Here is a 19262-nt window from a genome sequence, read left to right on the forward strand (position 1 = left end):
TATGACATTATCATGTAATATGATAACGAAACACATTGCAAAATGCAAACTATTCCTTTTCAAATTTCTACTAGCTCAACTAACATTTTGTATCACATTTTCCCAAAAGTGGAGCAACTTCAACTTTTTCCCCTGTACAAAGTAACAATAGCCATTGTTATTTTTGTTGTTTTTTCCCTGTAACTCCATAACCACAAGTCACAGATAGGCCAAATTATACCTTTTTGGAATCTTTGTGATAGGGAAAATACTGTGGCATATTTTCCAATGTGATTGTAACATTTTAATAATTTGAACACATGTTATATATTGACCCCATCTGGCTATGTCTACCACTCTGGGATAGTTATTATACATTTTTGTGCAGACTATGGTTTACTGAGTCTGGATTGTAAGAACTGTTAAACCACTATAGGTTGTACCAAAAGCCTGCTTGGCTCATGGACAAGTTGAGTAACTCTCATAATATTTGTAGGGATTGCCACCAAGAGTACACTGTTGCCCTACTTTGTCTCGAGTGGATTTTTAAGACCTATAATCCTTCTCAATACTTCTCTCTTTGTCCTGCTTTAATTCTTGAGGACTGGGTTCTCTCCTGTTCCTCACCATTCTTTTACCCATGCATTGCCTTGCCTTGAGGACTCACGTGGTCCCACTCTGTGTAGCCATTCAACACATCCCTCCTTCCAATCACCCTGCTTCACTCCCCTTCTCATTTCCCTTTTCACTTCTCTCTAATTGCCAGGCAGCTCCAGGGGGCCAGTCCGGCATCTGAGGCATCGACTTTAATTTATTAGACCACAGGAAAAAACATGTTTGTCTTTGAAATGTTCGAGCCTTTCTTGATTGCGATTATATAGCTGGGGAGTGTGTGCTTCTATACTTGAGTGTATTTCCACGGGAAGTTATTTTTTCTACCATAATGAATCCAGATGGGGAGAATCTGTTTCTAAACTCCATGCTCCTCCCCTCCCTCTGGTTCTGATAGCAGGGTGAGGCTGTGCTTTTATTGGCTCAGTGGTTTATAGTGGTAATGATTTACTATGTCTGGGCCGCTTTGGAGGCAGTTTTAAGTTCATCGCCTCCTTTTCTTTCTGCAAGCCAGGCACTTAATTTGCTGTCACTCTGAGGCGTAACTGTACTGGGGAATGACTGAAACAATATATCAATAAAAATGGCCTTTGGTGTATCACCATTGACATGATGGACATATTCTTGGAACACATCTGTTAAATAATAAACTTTGCAATAATGAAATCACATGAACCTGTAAGCAAAGGAAGGTCAGGTAGTCAACTACTGTCAAGTTAAGATGGTCAGTCACATAACATACTACATCCAACAGTAAATACGCATATTTTCCCTGTTATCTCTACCACGGCACATCAATAGATTGGCAGCCTTTCAAGGCTGTACCTCACCTCTTGCCCAGTGACCATTGGGATAGGCTCCAACACCTCCCCATGACCCTGAACTGGAATAAGCTGGTTCAGTAAATGAATGGATGGATGCTCTGTACATGCTGATACATGCCTGTCCTACTTCCTGCTATCTCATGTGCTGCTTCTCCATATCATCGTGCTGCAAAATGCCTGCAATTTCCATCTCCTACAAATCACTTTTAGGCTTTCACTTTGTTATTGAGATACATTATTTGTACAAGCCATCTCTGTTATGTGTCGACGCGAGTTGAGGAGCGGACCTGCGTCAGACAGAATCCCAGCACTAAAAATAACCAGAAAGCGGTTCCAACAACAGAAACAATTTATTTTTCACCTGTGCATAATAATGTGTACAAAACTAAAAGAACGTCCTTCTGGTGGAGTGACTGTTGGCACGCTCTTAAGCGCCCAAAAGGATAGAAGCCCGTGCGTTCCTGGACCCACTACCACCAGACAAACACCCCCCCAGGTGGAGACCGACAAACTGACTCTCTCTGTGAAGCAAAGAAGATGTGAGGTAAGTCAGCAGTTACAACAATATCTTTCAAAAGACACACGCTATCAGCAAACACATTCAGGTCTGTATTTTTAACTTTATGCAAATGAGCAGCTTCTCACAACAAGTGGAGGATCACTTATCCTGCACGCCACAGCAGTGAGAAGCAAACTGCACAATTCTCATCACAATTTCCAGTATACTGCTAACAAAACACCAATTTACTATCAACAATTAGTCGAACACTTAATCACCTTTAATGTGTGCTGACAGCAAGTGTCCTCACCCTTCCTTGCTTCACGGGCTCGATGTGTCAAACCCAGGCGCGGGTCCTCAGCGTCTCACAAAGCGACATCACAAGGTCCGAGTTCCCGGCAGTTCTGCTTGAGGTCCACAATGACTTAAATGCAGAACGCCATCCAATTATCTGCTTCAGCTGAAAGTCTTTAAGGTTGCATGTGTAGCACCTGTGACTGGTGCTCACATGATGTTGATGAGGGTGAGGACTCTTCAGCCAGCACCTTCTCCACAGACAAATCAGTTCTCATGCCACCTGAAGAGCAAAGAAAAGAAAAGAACACCAAAACATCCAGCCACACCCCCCAACACACAACAATCTCATTTGTGTAAGTCAGATACAAGCCCAAGGGACATTGGACCAACCCTTATGCCCGGATACCGTAGTGTGAAGCAGATCAGCATCTACAACTCTCTCTGAATAGGCAGCCAGTCCAACAGAGGCTAAAGCTGGTACCAATTTACAACTGGGTGGATTTGGCCAATGCAGATAAAGAGTCTTGTCCAAGGATGCAGACATTTAGCCTGATAACATACCTGGAATTGAATTGGTTGCTAGTACATCTGCTATGCCAGAGAGCCACCTGATTGGACCTCGTAATCGCCGCTAGCTGCATATTTTCCACATTATTTCTGGCCACCATTCTGTGATAATAAGCAACTCTTAGTGAAACAACCACAAGCAAAAAACAAAAAACAGAATATTTAATTGTCTAACTGACATTAATGGAAATAATTGAACCTATAAGTAATCAGTGACGTAACTCAATTGTTTTGTGTTTATGGCTAACTAATTAGTCCAACAAAAGGGTCTGTATCATATTCCATTTGCATAAACCTCTGATCTGTCACTTCTGAGTGTCAAAACATTCAGTCTCTGCATATGGTACACTCACCAAACACACATTAGTTATAGACACACCAGTGCATTTCAGTTAAAAAAAAAATAATAATAATAATTTGCATTTGCTTCAGAATCTGTCCAAAAAATTGAAAGAAAAATATCTGCTTCCCAATCAGTTATTGTCAAGAACTGCAGACAGTTAATAGGTCTGTGCGTTACTATGTAAAATAAAATATCTTCTAACTTACCCGGAACACGCTTCATTCAGGTCTCTCTCATGTGGAAGCTGTGTGTGTGTGTGTGTGTGTGGGTGTGTGTGTGTGTGTGTGTGTGGTGTGTGGTGTGTGTGTGTGTGTGTGTGTGTGTGTGTGGTGTGTGTGAGTGTGCCATTTAGAGACATGTATAGCCAACGAACTCTCCAATATCCCTTACACACACATCACCATTACCAACAAACATCACAAAACACCACATGGTTGCTAGGACTTTCCAGGCTGTGGTGAGTGTTTTGAACATGTCCAAAACACTCACCACTCAACTACACTCCTTGTGCAGCCTCCTCTTACATGCCACTAACTTTTCAGGTACAGGCCATCTGTGGGACAGGCTGGGAAGCACCACATTGTTCAGAAACTCCAAATCCATGATAAAATAGAAGAAACAAAGTTGATAAAATGTGATAAAACAGAGGAACATGCCTTCTGCATGAGAGGAGCTTCACTTGTGATATAGTTGCTATGAAACTGCCAATCCAAATTTTTGTTTGTTTGTTTGTCTGTCTGTTTGTTGTTTGTGAACAGCCTGGAGCCCACAATTTTTCATGTATCCTTTTGAAATTTTTGCTGAAGATTCATATCCTGATAGGCAAGAACTGATTCAACTTTCAAGGTCACAGGTCAAAGGTCAAAGTCAGGAAAAATCTTGGAACAGTGGAAAAATCCCTATCCTTTAACAATGAATTAATTTTCAAAAATTCATAAGTAAGTAAGTCCCTTCGGCTGCTCCCTTGTTTTTGCACTTGGGGTCGCCACAGCAAATCCAAGGTGGATCTGCATGTTGAATTGGCACAGGTTTTACGCCGGATGCCCTTCCTGACGCAACACCACATTACACGGAGAAATGTGGCAGGGGTGGGATTTGAACCTGGAACCTTCTGAACTGAAACCAATCGCATTAACCACTTGGTCGCCATCCCATAACTTTGTCAAAAAAGATCAAATTTCTTTCATATTTGAAAGAGGTATGTAGGATTGCATCCTTGATCGACTGACAAAGTTTGATCCAGAGCTGATCCAGATTAAATTTTTTGTGCCCACTTAAATTTAACAATGAAAATCCCATTTAATGTATATTTCACATTCTATCTTAATCAAACATGCCCCACTCACTGTCATATTTGAAAGTGACAAGCCTGACAAAGTTTGATCCAATCTAATCTGGATTGTGGATTTTGTGGCCATTTGAATCTAATATTGAAAAACCCATTTACTTAGTTTGCATTTTGCATTGTATCTCAATCAAAATGCCTCAATCATTCTCATTTGTGACAATGAGGTGCAAATTGGCACTCCCAATGACTAGACAAACTTTCATCCGCATCGGATCCGTATTGTAGATCTAACATTGAAAAGCCCTTTTGATCTACACTTTGTATTATATTTTATCTTATGAAAAGTCATTTCGAACAGGACTTTGACCTTGACATTTTTTTTTCAAGGTAAAAACTTGTTGAATTACAAACTAGTGTTGGCAGAGGTTTGCACTCTACGAGCACAGTCCTCTAGTTTGAATTTATTTCCATAATGAAGAGAAGGAAAGGGGTGGGGTTTCAAGGTTCTTAATTGTCTAGTTGCTCCCGGTGTGTGGTGAATACCTTGTATGGCAGCACCCTCACATCGGGATGAATGTGAGGCATTATTGTAAAGTGCTTTGAACATTTGATGTAGCTGGAAAAGCTCTATATAAATGCAGTCCATTTACCATTTTGCCATTTGGGTTGAATTTTATTATAAAATTATTATTATTATTTTATCCCACTTTACCCACCAATTTTGCCATTTTGTAATCATATTACATGTAATATATGTAAGCAAAAAGTGTTTGATGAATTGTTATTGAACAGTTATTAACTGTTGTCGTGAAAACGGTTTATGTTATGCTTTAAGATTGAGATATGGGTTTATTTTGGTGATGTTCTCTCATAACCAGCCAACACCATGTCCACTCTCGAGTTTGTTTATGTCTCTGTGGTTACAATAGTAATGGGTAAGGTTTTGTTAATTTAATTTAATTAATTTATTTGAACAACGCAATGAAATGCCAAAGTGTGTTCTGATAATTCACTGACTCTCTTTATTCTATCAATATGGAAATCAGAATATAAGTCAAATATAAACTGATTATAAATGATTTATTTGTACTGGCAATAACTGGATGCATTGCTCCTTTAATCAGATAGAGCATTGTATTTCTGATCTGACGTGAGTGCTGTATGCATTTGTGATGTGCAGATCTGTGTGTATTGTTTTGTGTGAATAAGTGTACAACACTATCCTGCTTTACCTCCCTAGGCCACAGCCGTAATGCTGTCCCAATAGGCCACAAACTGAATTAGGCTAACAGGAACCATACACAATTGCCAGGATGCAACGTCGGGAACTGAACTTCCACTGAACCTCACTATGAAGGAACTCTCTCTCTCTCTCTTTCTCTCCATCTTTGTCTCTCACTCAGCTCCCTCTCAAGTAACCGTGATCAGAAAGGAGAAAACATCTCGAAATAGCGTTTTCTTGTCTTGGCTGGAGCCAGAGAGACCCAACGGCATCATTCTCGACTATGAGATCAAATACTACGAGAAGGTTGGTTCAGAAAACATAACACTTAGCAGTTTCAATCGTATGTGCCTTTGAGTGACACTCCATCATAAAGCTGTAGTTGTTATTCACAGCAGAGTTTTTCTACTCTTTTTTTATTTCACATACATGTGGGTAGATAAAATTCAAACTGCAAAGATGACCTTTTTACAGGTCATTGTTATTTAATCTTCTAGTCCCTTTTTTTTAAATTACTTTTTAAGTAAAAATAAGAGGATATTCTTCAGCTCTTCTGTAATGCTGTTCCTTAGTATTTAAATATATGATTTACGGTCTTATACAGCCAATATGAACAAAATTTCCTTTATCTGGAACCCATTTAGGTTTATGATCCATTTGGCTTAAAATTCAGCAACAAAACAACATGACTCAGTTTCCCAGCATGCTAGTGTTAGCATCATGGAATTGAGGAAATGTAGTAGGCCACGAATTGTGACCACAAATGCACAAAAAATGATAAATAAATAAATTAAAATGGAAACGGAGATAAAGCAAATAGCTAATAAACATGGGCTGCCATACTCCCATTCGAAAGAACTCTGGATAAAATCTGGACAAACTTTACCTGAACCTTTTCCTAGATATCAGATGGGAGGCAGGTCTGCTGTATTTGTCATTGCCAATATTAGTTATAGTTATTTTTATTTAGATATATTTTTTACTCCATTTATTACATTTTTCTTTCTGAAACCTGTAGTGGGGTTTTCTGACACCAGTGTCAAGGACTCTATTGGGCATCAGGCATTGCAGAATAATATTTCTATTTTTTTTTCCAGTTTTCCCATTTCCATTGCTTTTCCTTCCCTCATCCCTTCCTTCTTTGTGCCCCTAAAGGCGAACACTGTAAATTTACAGTATAGGCTCCATTTATAGACATTTTAGGGGTATCTTTTAATTTTGGACCCAAATTTGATTTTGATTTGATTTATTTAAATGAATAAATAAACTCAAACAAAAAGGAAAATACATAAAATACTGAATACTGCTAACAGTGGCAAGTGTTTAGGGTTGTGTACATCACCAAAGTGATTAAATGATTGTGAGACACTGAATTGTGAGTCTTCTGTGAGAATTTGTACTACATTTCATTTCTTCAATCACATCATGGAATTTTGAAAAGGTTTTTAATGTTTTAATGTTGAGGACACAATTATTAAGTTGAATTTTGTTGAAGTGACTTTGCTAAGCATGCTGTTTAATTTTATTTTCACTTTTATTCAGGTTACATGGGAATAATTAAATAACACAAGTTGTAATCCACATAAAACAGCAGAGTTTCTTTTCACAAAAGATGTTTTCACAAAAAATGACACAGAACATGTGAAAAAGAGATACTTCACTGTGTTTATGTGACATGATTGACATGTCAACAGTGTGTCCATGTTATATGTTGTATTTTATTCTGAAGAAATCTTACCAACCTAAATCATGAACAACCTGATCTCACAACACAAAATGTGTTGCATTTTAATAATGGTATCACAAAATAATTTTGTGATGGTATCATGAACTTTGGGTGGCTCAGGGGGGGGTATGAACTGAACTTGACCACATCATGAACATGTGACACATTTCATGATGGTCAAGAAAAAAGCATGAGACAGGGCTGACCATGGAATGCTTGGTGGATTGAAGAGAAACTAAGTCCCATGTAGGCCCTGTGGTCCCTTGGTGCCTTATTTTATTTTGATTCTGCACCATAAAGCAGATGAAGGTCTTCTACAATTCTACTGGATGGAACACCAATCCATTGCAGTCAACTTTCTCCAGCGAGCTCAGTAGCTATTTACAGGTGGGTGGACTAGCACAATGTTGGTGTTTTGTCCAAAGACAGACAGGTAGGGTGATAGGGAATCAAACCCATGTCTAAATATCGGTAGCACAACTCATATCCCACTGAGCTGCCTACTCTGTTATGTCAGACTAACAACAGGCTGGATTGCTCCCATGTAGGTCATATCATATAAATCACATGATGCTTAGCACAGGGCCATACTTAGCCCATTGTGTGGCTATAAACATTGTCATCCAAGCACAACTCCAAAACCAAAGACATATTAGTATCATGAGCCATAGTGCAATGTTTCTTTTTTGCATAAGCCTATTGTGCTTGATATTTTATTCAAATTCACTGGAACATCCACAAAACAATTCTGAACCTGGATTGCACTTTTATGAAAGATCATTTTTATCCCCAAACCAATGTGGTGTCATTCCAGGCAAATTCCATCTGCTGCATATCTGATGTTGAATGGGTCTATTGTTATTTTGCATCTGATCTGTGTCCATTTTATCCAATAGTTCTGCATCCAGCATCTCTATTTCTTGCAGATCACATCTGATGTGCTCTTTCATTTGATCGGGTGTTTTTGCTACATCTGGTCTTTTTTTGTCACAGAAGCACACATATCTAAAGTGACAGTGTGGGTTTCACTCTATGTCTAGTTAATAATTATCCAGTATTGCTGTATTTATTGATAGCAAATTTATAGGTATCACATGGATGATTTCAGTAATGCACAGCCAGTCTTCTGTCAGGTCTCAGAAGGTAAGCAGAGTAGTTCCTGATTAGTACTTGCCTGGAACGCCACTTTTGTGTTTCTCTTGAGTTGTGTCAAAAAGGGCATCCGGTGTAAAATTTGTGCCAATTCCTGATGTGGATTTGTGCTGGAGTTACTGTTGTGACCCTGTATAAATGGGGCAGCTGAAAAACAGTATGGATTGTACTATAATTCTAATTCTTCTTGTTTGACTGAATGTATTTTAGCTGACAAAGGACACTGCATCAGGCAGTGGATGCATTTTTTCCTATGCTGTAAAGCAATGAATTGGGTGGGTGGGGGGGGGGGGGTATAAAGATCTCTAACTCAGACCCAGCCATGGCTAATGTCTATTCATTCTCATCTAGTTCAACTAATTCTATTCCCAAATGTGGAAGGGATTAAAATTTTACATCTGAAAGACATCAGAAGGCTGATGCATGACCTGAGCATTCTACACACCATATAAATGTGCAAGTATATACATATTTGTGTAATGGTGTTTTTTTGGTAATGTATGACTTCATCATATGACTTCTGTGTGACTTCATTTCGAAGTCATTCATATCAATCAATCCCCAATATTTTGTTAATCTTTGATGCTTTAGATTATCCATCTTGGTTGCTGAGACGACAACAACCTTGGCTGTTGTTTTTGTACAACAGGATTTTTTCTTACCATGATTTCTTTGACATTACCTTTGACCTTTAATCAAACTACTTCAAAATCTAATCACCTCTAGATATCTAAGTAATATCCTTACCAAGTCTGAAGGAAATCAATCCAGCTGTTTTATTTTTAGTTATCTTGTCCATAGACATACAAAGCAGTGAAAGCCAAAATGTGCTTTGTCAGTGCGCATGATAATAATGTTGCAGTTTATTCAGTGTCTTCAGTCCTAATTGCAATGAAATTTGTGGGCAGACCCAGTACCCGGCAAGTCACATTGAGACATTTTATAACCATGGTTTTATGAACAAAATGGCAGTACATAAAATTGATGAATACGTTCTTCAGAACATAATTCATCTAAGTATGATATTTTTGGTCGTTGAAATTCTGATTAAATTCTGAAAACAGCACCGGTTTACCTCTGAGCTAAAATGGAGCTTCCTTGTATTCTTATGACCTCACTTCTCTGAATGCTTTAAATTTTAAAGTCCTTCACTGTAATTTAACGGAAGACAAGCAGAGGAGTTGAGTAATGGCTCAGTGGCCTGATTAGCCTTTCACAAAGACAATACTAAAGACAAAGAAGGCTTTTATTTTTAAATGTCTGTTTTTCAGTGTGTTCTTATTGCTGTTGTTATTTTTCTAATGGTAGGATGCACTTGTGGCACAATGTAGACATCATTTTAATTACACTGGTCAACACAGTTTTTCTTGGATGGAGTTTTCCAATGGATTTTGGGTGATTTGGCGGTGCTGAATCTGAATCTGGTGTTAGTTTTTGCCAGTCACATCACATTTTTGAGATATGAAAACATATTTCTCATATCAAACATTGAAGCAAAAGTGAGTCTTGCATACCTCTTCGACGCAATAAATGATATTGCAGCTCTTGTTCACATTTGGTGAACCTGGTTTAAAAACTTTTTTTCCCCCACAAATGTGGGGAAGGGTACAGAAACATTTCTTCTGCTTTGAAGGTCCCAATGAGTACAGTTGCCTCCATCATCTGCAAATGGAAGAAGCTTGGATCCACCAGGACTCTTCCAAGAGCTGGCTGCCCATCTAAATTGAGCAATCAAGGGAGAAGGGCCTTGGGCAGTGATCAAGAAGACAATGGTCACTATCTCAGAGCTCCAGCAGTCCTCTGTGTAGAGAGGGAACCTTCCAGAGGGACAATTATCTCTGCACCAATCCACCAATCAGGCCTGTATGGTAGAGTGGGCAGATGGAAGCCACTCCTTAGTAAAAGCCACATGGCAGCCCACCTGGAGTTTGCCAAAAGGCACCTGAAGGACTCTCAGACAATGAGAAACAAAATTATCTGGTCTGATGAGACAAAGATTGAACTCTTTGGCGTGAATGCCAGGCATGATGTTTGGAGGAAACCAGGCACCATCCCTACAGTGAAGCATGGTGGTGGCAGCATCATGCTGTGGGGATTTTTCAGTGGCAGGAACTGGTAGACTAATCAGGATTGAGGGATGAATGCAGCAATTTACAGAGACATCCTGGATTAAAACCTACTCCAGAGCACAAATGCTTAATAATAATAATAGTAAATAATAATAATAATAATAATAAATAATAAAACAAAAACTGTCAGGTTGCCATTTTGGGGTATTGTGAGTAGGGATGGGTTTTGATAAGATTTTATCGATATCAATGCCATTATTGATTCTGCTTATCGATACCGCTTGTGAATTTTGTACTAAAAGTAGGCTTTACAGGTTTTCTGTGTATATTATTGAGTCTTAAAGTAAATAAATATGAAATTGATCACTGTATCCTTGATCTCTGGACATAAATAAACAAAATCTGTAGTTTCTGTGAAAAGCATTTCCTTTCAGACATTTTGGCATGAATGTCTCTCCATACCACTGGGCTGAGCTCAGCCGACTGCTGCACATCAGCGCAAGACGTCTCATTTAGGAGGAAAAAATGTTTTGATCTATTGCAGTTTGTTTGTATTACAACATTTGGAAAGAGGTGCCAGTTGATTTAAACGGTGTTTCGCTTTGAAGTTATTAATCCCGGCTGGACTCTATCATTCTAACTTGATTTGGCAGAGAGCTGCGCAGTGTTTGGAGCTGTGTGAACAGAACGGAGGATGACTCTCGTTTCTTTCTCGCAACAAGACAGGAGTCCCAGTTAGTGACTTTAATCCTCACAAAAGTGACTCACGATTGACATATTCAGGGATGAAAGTGGTGAAAAACAAAAAAGCTGTAACCCAAAATTACCCCACAACACCACCCGCACGAAAATGTTTGAATTCCAGAAGCTCTGAAATGCAATCTGGGACTATTCCAGACAATAAACTGCAGTGAGCGCAGCATCCATTTAGGTGAGAAAAAACCCCAACTTTCTTTAGTCAAATTCGTTCCAGTAGTATTCTGCTCTTACTAGGATGCAGCAGTTTTCTAGCTTGGAAGATAGTTCTGGAGGAAATCACTGAAGAAATTAACAAATTAAAAATATGGTTTGACCGAAACAAATTGTCATTAAACTTAAATAAAACAGAGATTTGATCTGCGAATCACTGCTTCGATTGGTTCAAGTTTCAAAGCAAAGCCGCACTGCAGAAAAGTTTATTACCGACCCGCTGCAGGGTCTGTAATCATTGTAGAGAATTGATCATGTTTTTGACAAACACCCACAAAAACAACGGCCACTCTGAAGGACCGATAAGGGAATCATTAAGCAAAAAGATTATTGATGTCGGTGGATCGAATCATTTCTTAACAATACCCAAAAGGAACTGGTTCTCGATACCCATCCCTAATTTTGAGTGGAAAAAAAAATGAATTTACTCCCATTTTGGAGTAAGGCTGTAACATAACAAAATGTAGACAAACTGCTGTGACTATCCTCTGAATGCACTATATGTAGCCCTGTGATAGGCTGGCATTCTGTCCAAGGTGTACCTTGCCTCATGCCGTATGACTGCTGGGATAGGCTCCAGCTCCCCCATGGTCCTTGACTGGAGTAAGCAGGTTTTGAAAATGAAGAATGAATGAATTTAAGTGGAAAATACTGACAAACAAGTCCAAAAAAGTTTTAAAATATTAATTAATAAAACATAAATGATGGTATATGACACTGAAAAACCACTGGGTATGGTACAAGTGCTGTCTGGGGTGTCAAAATGAAATCAGAGCTAACCCTCCTACTAAGAAAGTCACAATGGAATGTGATTTTATAATATGAAGGATCTGACATGCAGTTGGTGACTTCATGGGCAGTCCTACTTCTTGATTCAGTTTCCAGTTGTTATCATATATACATTTGTGAAATTATATTACAGAGCCAGTACATAAGAAACCAAAAAGAGATACCCACTGACATCACTATGTATCACACTTTTATAATACTGATTATTAAGATATGAAACATCAGCAATCTCATTCATACCACCCAAAAGCAATGTTGTGGTATCAGTGGATTTTATTGAATAGTGTGGGCTTAAACTGACCTTAAAGGATACTCTTTGTAATTGTTGAAGCACAAAACGATGCCACAAATCATAGTTTTCAGTCCCCTGGTATTGTTTTTGTTTAAAACTCTGCATGTTTGTGGCCAATGTTTCAAACCAAATATATGCTCCGGAGTGGAGAAGTTGAGTTTAGGACGCTGCTGACGGGGCATTCCTTTATTCCAACTGTCAGTGTTCCATTGTGGCTGTAATATTACCTCAGGGACTTTACAAAGATGATATGTTCTGCAAATCTATTCATTTTCTATACCTGGTTAGTCCAATCAAGGGTGACGGGTGGGCTAGAGTGTATCCCAGCAGACATAGGGTGAAAGGCGGGACATACCCTGGACATGACGCCAGTCTATCAAGGTCACACATAGACACACAAATGCATTAACACTCACATGAACACCTACGGTCAATTTAAATTTCCCAGTTCACATAAGCTGGATGTCTTTGGAAGTGAGAAGAACCAAGGCACCCGGAGGGAACCTCACAGAAAGATCCAGGCTGGAAGTGATCCCAGGACCTTCTTGCTGTGAGGCATCAGTGTTAACCACTAAGCCACCATGTCACCCTGTTTTCTACAAATGAAATCTGGAAATGTTATAATAGTATCTGTATATCAGTTTTTTGTTCATTGTATACCTGCTACTTAAGATGGTTTCATTTAGTTCCAGATTTGTTTTTGTTCAATCCTACTGAATCCCATCATGATCTGGAAATTTTAGAATGTTATCTCAGTTCTTCAGTGAATAAAATCAATAGACTAAATCTATCTTTATTTAAACATTCACTGTAATAATCTTTTGTTAGCATTGCTACTCTCTTTACATAATTCTTTTGTCTTCTTCTGATGCAAATTGATTGCAGATGCATCCTGTGAAATTGTACAAAATCTATTCCCTATAATACTATAAATCACTGTATTCTCTGGTGCCAGATTATAGATACATCTGTTTCTATAGAGAACGGAAGGAAAATGAAAGTCTTTTGCAAAGAGAATAGCAGAAAATACAATTTGACACTTGCAAGTGCTGACAGAATCTTAATTAGAAAGGCAAGTCACGGCAGTTCTCCCTTTCTGTCGTGATTATCTCGACACCATCTTGTCAGCTACGCAAATTTCACCTCATTGGGACAGATTGAGCGATGCGAGGGCTGTAAATGAATAGATAAGCGTTAGAAGATAAGTATGATTATTTCACAACAGGGATTTTGCTGTTGGCGGTGAGGTAGAGGTTACTTAGAGTTGACTCTGGGAATATAAAAACATTTCCAGGTAAATATCTGAGGCTTGGGAAATACACTTAGAAAAGTAATACCCAATTAGAAATATAATTTTAAGTCTCATGGATATCCCATGTGAGAATTCTTCTTCACAAGTGCGGGATGCTTGTGTTTTGTGACGCAAGCTTTACCCACTTCCAATGAATCATTGCACAAACAATGTGCTGCTGCGATTCAGTGATATCATATTTTTCTAATTAATTCTTCACCATCTGCTGATGTCTACAGCAAGCCTAGAACACTTGGAAGTGTACAGGGATACTGGTTAATGCATTCATCATTCGTGAGGGACTGGAGGATGCATCTTGACTCTCTGCCACCATAATTCCTGTCACATGTTGATCATGATGCCTATGCATTATTTTGACATTCAGAATTAGTATATGATTGCTTGCATATGTATGTGTGCATGCCTGTACACGCACGGTAATATCTGATGGGAATTACAGATTCAAGAAGAGATACTTCGTGGGATTCCTGGTGTAGGCGAGCATGGCCAGCATCAGAGAATTATGTTTGATTGCTGAGGTTTACAGGTTATGGGGATCTGTACATAGTGCACTGGTACAGTTGAAATGGGAAAACAGAACATCCTACCTTCCTTCAGTTATCGGAATATTTAGGACATTTAACTTGATTGGGACAATTACATCTGAGCATCTTCATCACTTTTGGTGGAAGATAGTATGAGTATTTAAACCATGGCGTAATGAGTGAAACCTGTAAATTTTACAACTGTTGGGCCTATAGAAGTGCCCAGTTTGTGAACTCTGACCACAGACTTGTTGTAGCTTCCCTAAGGATTCAGCTGAAGTCTCACAGACTGCTGACTGCTCAGTGTTCAGATTAAATCTGGCAACACCTTCAAAATCAGACTGTTTCACTACAGCCGACATGGACAAAAAATGGTGACCCAAAGAAATGTGCGAATTCTTCCGTGGCCAGATGTTGAAGGTTGCCGGGATTGCATTTAAGTTGCCAATGTCCACATGAGGAGGCTTTATATCAGAGGGCAATAAGAACATTGTCCAGATACATTGTAGTGTACAGTTTGATGAAAATTCCCAGACTGTACAAGGTTCCGTGAAAGCAGGATTTCCCTGAGGGTAGACAGTGCAGTGCTTCTTGGAGAAATATGTGATTAGGTGAGTGCTTGTTCCATCATGTACAATCACTTTGTCATGATGGATGTTTTTGCTATCCTGTCCTGGTGGGCCAGCTTTTTTTTTTTTTTAGCACTTGTATAAACCCTAATACTCCTGATGGTATGTTGGACATCACCATTTGCTAGGGTTCTTGTGCTGACTCTCAAATCAACTGTGAACCATTTGATGTTACTGAGATCCCAAAGACAGCTAAGGGCAGGTAAAGTTCCACGGTTCTTCAAGAGGAGATGCCATTCTGTGGCATTGTAGATAGTTGTTGCTTCAGCCTGCAAGTCAGATACCATCTGTGTAGACTTAAGAAAGGACTTGTCATTGAACTCTGGAAAGGAAAGGGTGATCACCTGGACTGCGACAATTCAGGGGTATTACAAAGCTCTCTGTGTTGAGAAAGGTGCTTGCAAGGATTATTCTTCACGGAGTGAATCCCAGTTACCTGCTGCTCACGAGCTGGAGCAGTCTAGATTCACATACATAAAGTCTGCATACTAGCTCTGCGAGTATCCATTGAACACCAGTAAGATTCCGGCAGTCCGTCTTTGCAGGCAGTGTTGATTTTCACAAAGCATTCTGTTCTTTGGGCCCATCTGGAGAATTTGGGAGACCCCCAACAAGTTGCTGGACAGCATAGCCATCTGATACTATATCTGCTGTGTGGGGTAAGGATGGGACATCTGATGTCCCTGATTCACTTGATTGTAGCAAATAGATGTCTACACTAGTTGTCTGCCTCAATGGTTGCCATCAGGAACCCTGTTGTGTGTGGTGTGTGTATGCCGTGCGTGTGTGTGTGTGTGTGTGTGTGTGTGTGTGTGTGAGTTGCTTTGATTTTGTGCTTTCTGTTTCTTCAGCTTTGTTACTTGTAACTGTTAGAATGGCCTAAGCAGTGGGTCACCCCTCTGAGTCTGGTCTGCTTGAGGTTCTTCCTCGGTATCATCAGAGGAGTTTTCCTTACGACTGTCGCCTGAGTTTTTGCTCTAGGTGTCGGTAAGGTTAGCCATTACTCGTGTGAAGCGCCTTGAGGCAGCTTTGTTGTGATTGGTGCTATATAAATGAAATAAATTGAAATTGAATTGAATTGAAGTCAGAACCCGCCAATCTTCAGTCCTGTCCATCTTTGCCTTCTCTCACCATCTCGGAGGAGTTATTTGAGTCATTTTGAGTTGTAGCTTTGATATAGAAATCTGGAAGTATTCAGAGAGGACTGCTTGTAATAAGATGTTTGAGTTTTATATGTCAGTCTGAGTTTGAGTTTTTTTTTTTTTTTTTAACAAGACAGTGCCATGCCCTTCTGTACTCTTGCTGGTCCAGAAAAAAAAAAAAAAAAATGGAGAAAACACAAAAAATACAGGCACACACATAACTTGGATATTAAAATGCCTGATCCCATCAGATCTCAAAAGATAATCACTGTGGATCCTGGTTAGTACTTGGATGGGAGACCTCTTTGGAACACTATGGGCTGTGTGGTGTTTACTCCAGTAAAACTGAAGTTGTGTCAGGAAAGGCATCCGGTGTAAACCTTGCGAGAAATATCGAGTTCGATCTGACTGTGTCTGTTGTGGCATCCCAGAAAAAAATGGGAGTAGGGAAAAGGACAACAATAAAAACTCTAAAGCTACAGTATTACATGCATTTTAATATATATGAGGAGCAGATCCAGGAGTTTGTTAAGCGGTGGGGGGTGAGTTGTGAATGCATCTCGGTCACGCTTGCCTGGTGGGTTCTGGAGTCATGCCCCCCTCAGACTTGTGTGGATGCGTGTGTTGTGTGTGCGCACGCACACACGTGTGGGCACGCGTGCATGTGCGTGCACGAGCATGTGTGGTGTGCATGTACTCGTGCATGCGCACGTGTACACGTGATCACGTGCGCACATGCACAAGGATGTGAGTGTGTGCGTGTGTGTTGTGAAGAGTGCAATGGTACCAAAAGTATGGAACCAAATTTGCACTCTAAATAGAACCAAGGCCCCAATCTAAATGCAATGCAACACAAATGGGATGAATTAATCCATGTCATGTGACTACAAGCGCAAATCAAATGACATGAATCCACTCAGGCCATTATATAACAAGAAATAACTGTTTTCCTCAAACATTATCCTTGAATAATTCCAATAATGAAAAGATGTAGCATTTACTGACCACAGAGACCTGCATGATTGGAAAGTGGACATGGAGGCGAGGCAGGAGAAGTTGAAAATGGGAGGAATTTAAATTCAAATAAAATCACACCTCAAGGAAAGTAATGTTTGGGAAGCCGAGGTTGTTCATGAAAATAACACTAGTGCACTAATTGCTGTTTTGCGATTTGGCATTATTTTGTTTTTATTAAACAAAATCTCATTTTATTAAACAAAAGCATATCTCACCCATATTGGCCTCTCTTCATTGGCTTCCTGTTAATTCTAGAATAGAATTTAAAATTCTTCTTCTTACTTATAAGGTTTTGAATAATCAGGTCCCATCTTATCTTAGGGACCTCGTAGTACCATATCACCCCAATAGAGCGCTTCGCTCTCAGACTGCAGGCTTACTTGTAGTTCCTAGGGTTTGTAAGAGTAGAATGGGAGGCAGAGCCTTCAGCTTTCAGGCTCCTCTCCTGTGGAACCAGCTCCCAATTCAGATCAGGGAGACAGACACCCTCTCTACTTTTAAGATTAGGCTTAAAACTTTCCTTTTTGCTAAAGCTTATAGTTAGGGCTGGATCAGGTGACCCTGAACCATCCCTTAGTTATGCTGCTATAGACGTAGACTGCTGGGGGGTTCCCATGATGCACTGTTTCTTTCTCTTTTTGCTCTGTATGCACCACTCTGCATTTAATCATTAGTGATCGATCTCTGCTCCCCTCCACAGCATGTCTTTTTCTGGTTCTCTCCCTCAGCCCCAACCAGTCCCAGCAGAAGACTGCCCCTCCCTGAGCCTGGTTCTGCTGGAGGTTTCTTCCTGTTAAAAGGGAGTTTTTCCTTCCCACTGTAGCCAAGTGCTTGCTCACAGGGGGTCGTTTTGACCATTGGGGTTTTACATAATTATTGTATGGCCTTGCCTTACAATATAAAGCGCCTTGGGGCAACTGTTTGTTGTGATTTGGCGCTATATAAAAAATTGATTGATTGATTAATATTCATGTCACCATTGGGTTGAATTAGTGCATTGGCTGAGTTTGTATTGCTCGTGTATTGAAATTGAACTGTATAGTCTCATCTGCTTCAGTATCTGTGTTTTTTTAATCACTGTTCTGAACCTTAGAATGCTTCCAAACACATTTCTTAAAAATTTAGTCTCCTATATCATATGTTCAAACATGTATATCCAATGACCTTCATCTTCTCTCATTCACCTGCTCTTGGCTTCTTCAACTTACATTGTTGTTGCATCTCTTCAGCATCTCTTTCATCAACACCTGTCTGATTTCTTGCAGGTCCTCCTTCAGCTCCTCGGAATGTGATATCATCCATCAATGAGACTTCGGTCATCCTGGACTGGAGCTGGCCTGAAGACACGGGTGGCCGCCGGGATATCATCTTCAATGTTGTCTGTAAACGCTGGCCGCGGCGGGAGTGCAAATAACAGTAACGGTGGTGGCCACCGTTGTGAGCATGTCGGAGCAATGTGCGATTTCTGCAAGAGCTAAGGGCCTCCAACAACCACAGTGACAGTGGCCGACCTACTTGCTCACACCAACTACACCTTTGAGATTGAGGCCCAAAATGGTGTATCAGCACTGGCACCCAAGATGAGGCAATATGCTGCTGTTACTATCACCACCAATCAAGCCGGTGAGACACCACAATAGATAGAATGATGCTGGGTAAACAGTGTGCAATGTACTATCTTATATGATCACGCAAGTAGTTGAGATCTGCTCACTTATATTGTTTTGAGAAAACCTGGAAAAGCCAACTTTCTTCTGCAAATTTAATTCTATGTCTGAAATATGAAATTGTTGCAACAGTTATCTGGGAATTACAAAATATGTGATTGCACTTATTTGTTGTTTATTGCAAAAATTTCTGGGTTCAACTATATCATCGAGCAATTATGTATGGGGTTTGCATGTTTTTGTCATGTGCGCTTGGCATTTCTATGGATATTCCTGCCTTCTTCTGCGCAGTTCAAAAACAGACTGGAGTAACTACTGACTCTCTAGTCACTAACTGTTATCT

The 19262-nt window shown here is 39.8% G+C and overlaps 1 protein-coding gene across 1 annotated transcript in view; it reads left to right on the forward strand.

Annotated features, from left to right (window-relative positions):
• The window catches only part of epha3 (eph receptor A3), a 357435-nt gene that overhangs the window by 210871 nt on the left and 127302 nt on the right, over nt 1–19262 (forward strand). Inside the window, exon 6 of the mRNA XM_034187249.1 lies at nt 5813–5937. Within this exon, the coding sequence (XP_034043140.1) occupies nt 5813–5937 (125 nt within the window). The remainder of the gene's footprint in view (nt 1–5812; nt 5938–19262) is intronic.

This window comes from Thalassophryne amazonica, chromosome 14 (assembly GCF_902500255.1).
Source record: "Thalassophryne amazonica chromosome 14, fThaAma1.1, whole genome shotgun sequence".
Lineage (NCBI taxonomy): Eukaryota > Metazoa > Chordata > Actinopteri > Batrachoidiformes > Batrachoididae > Thalassophryne > Thalassophryne amazonica.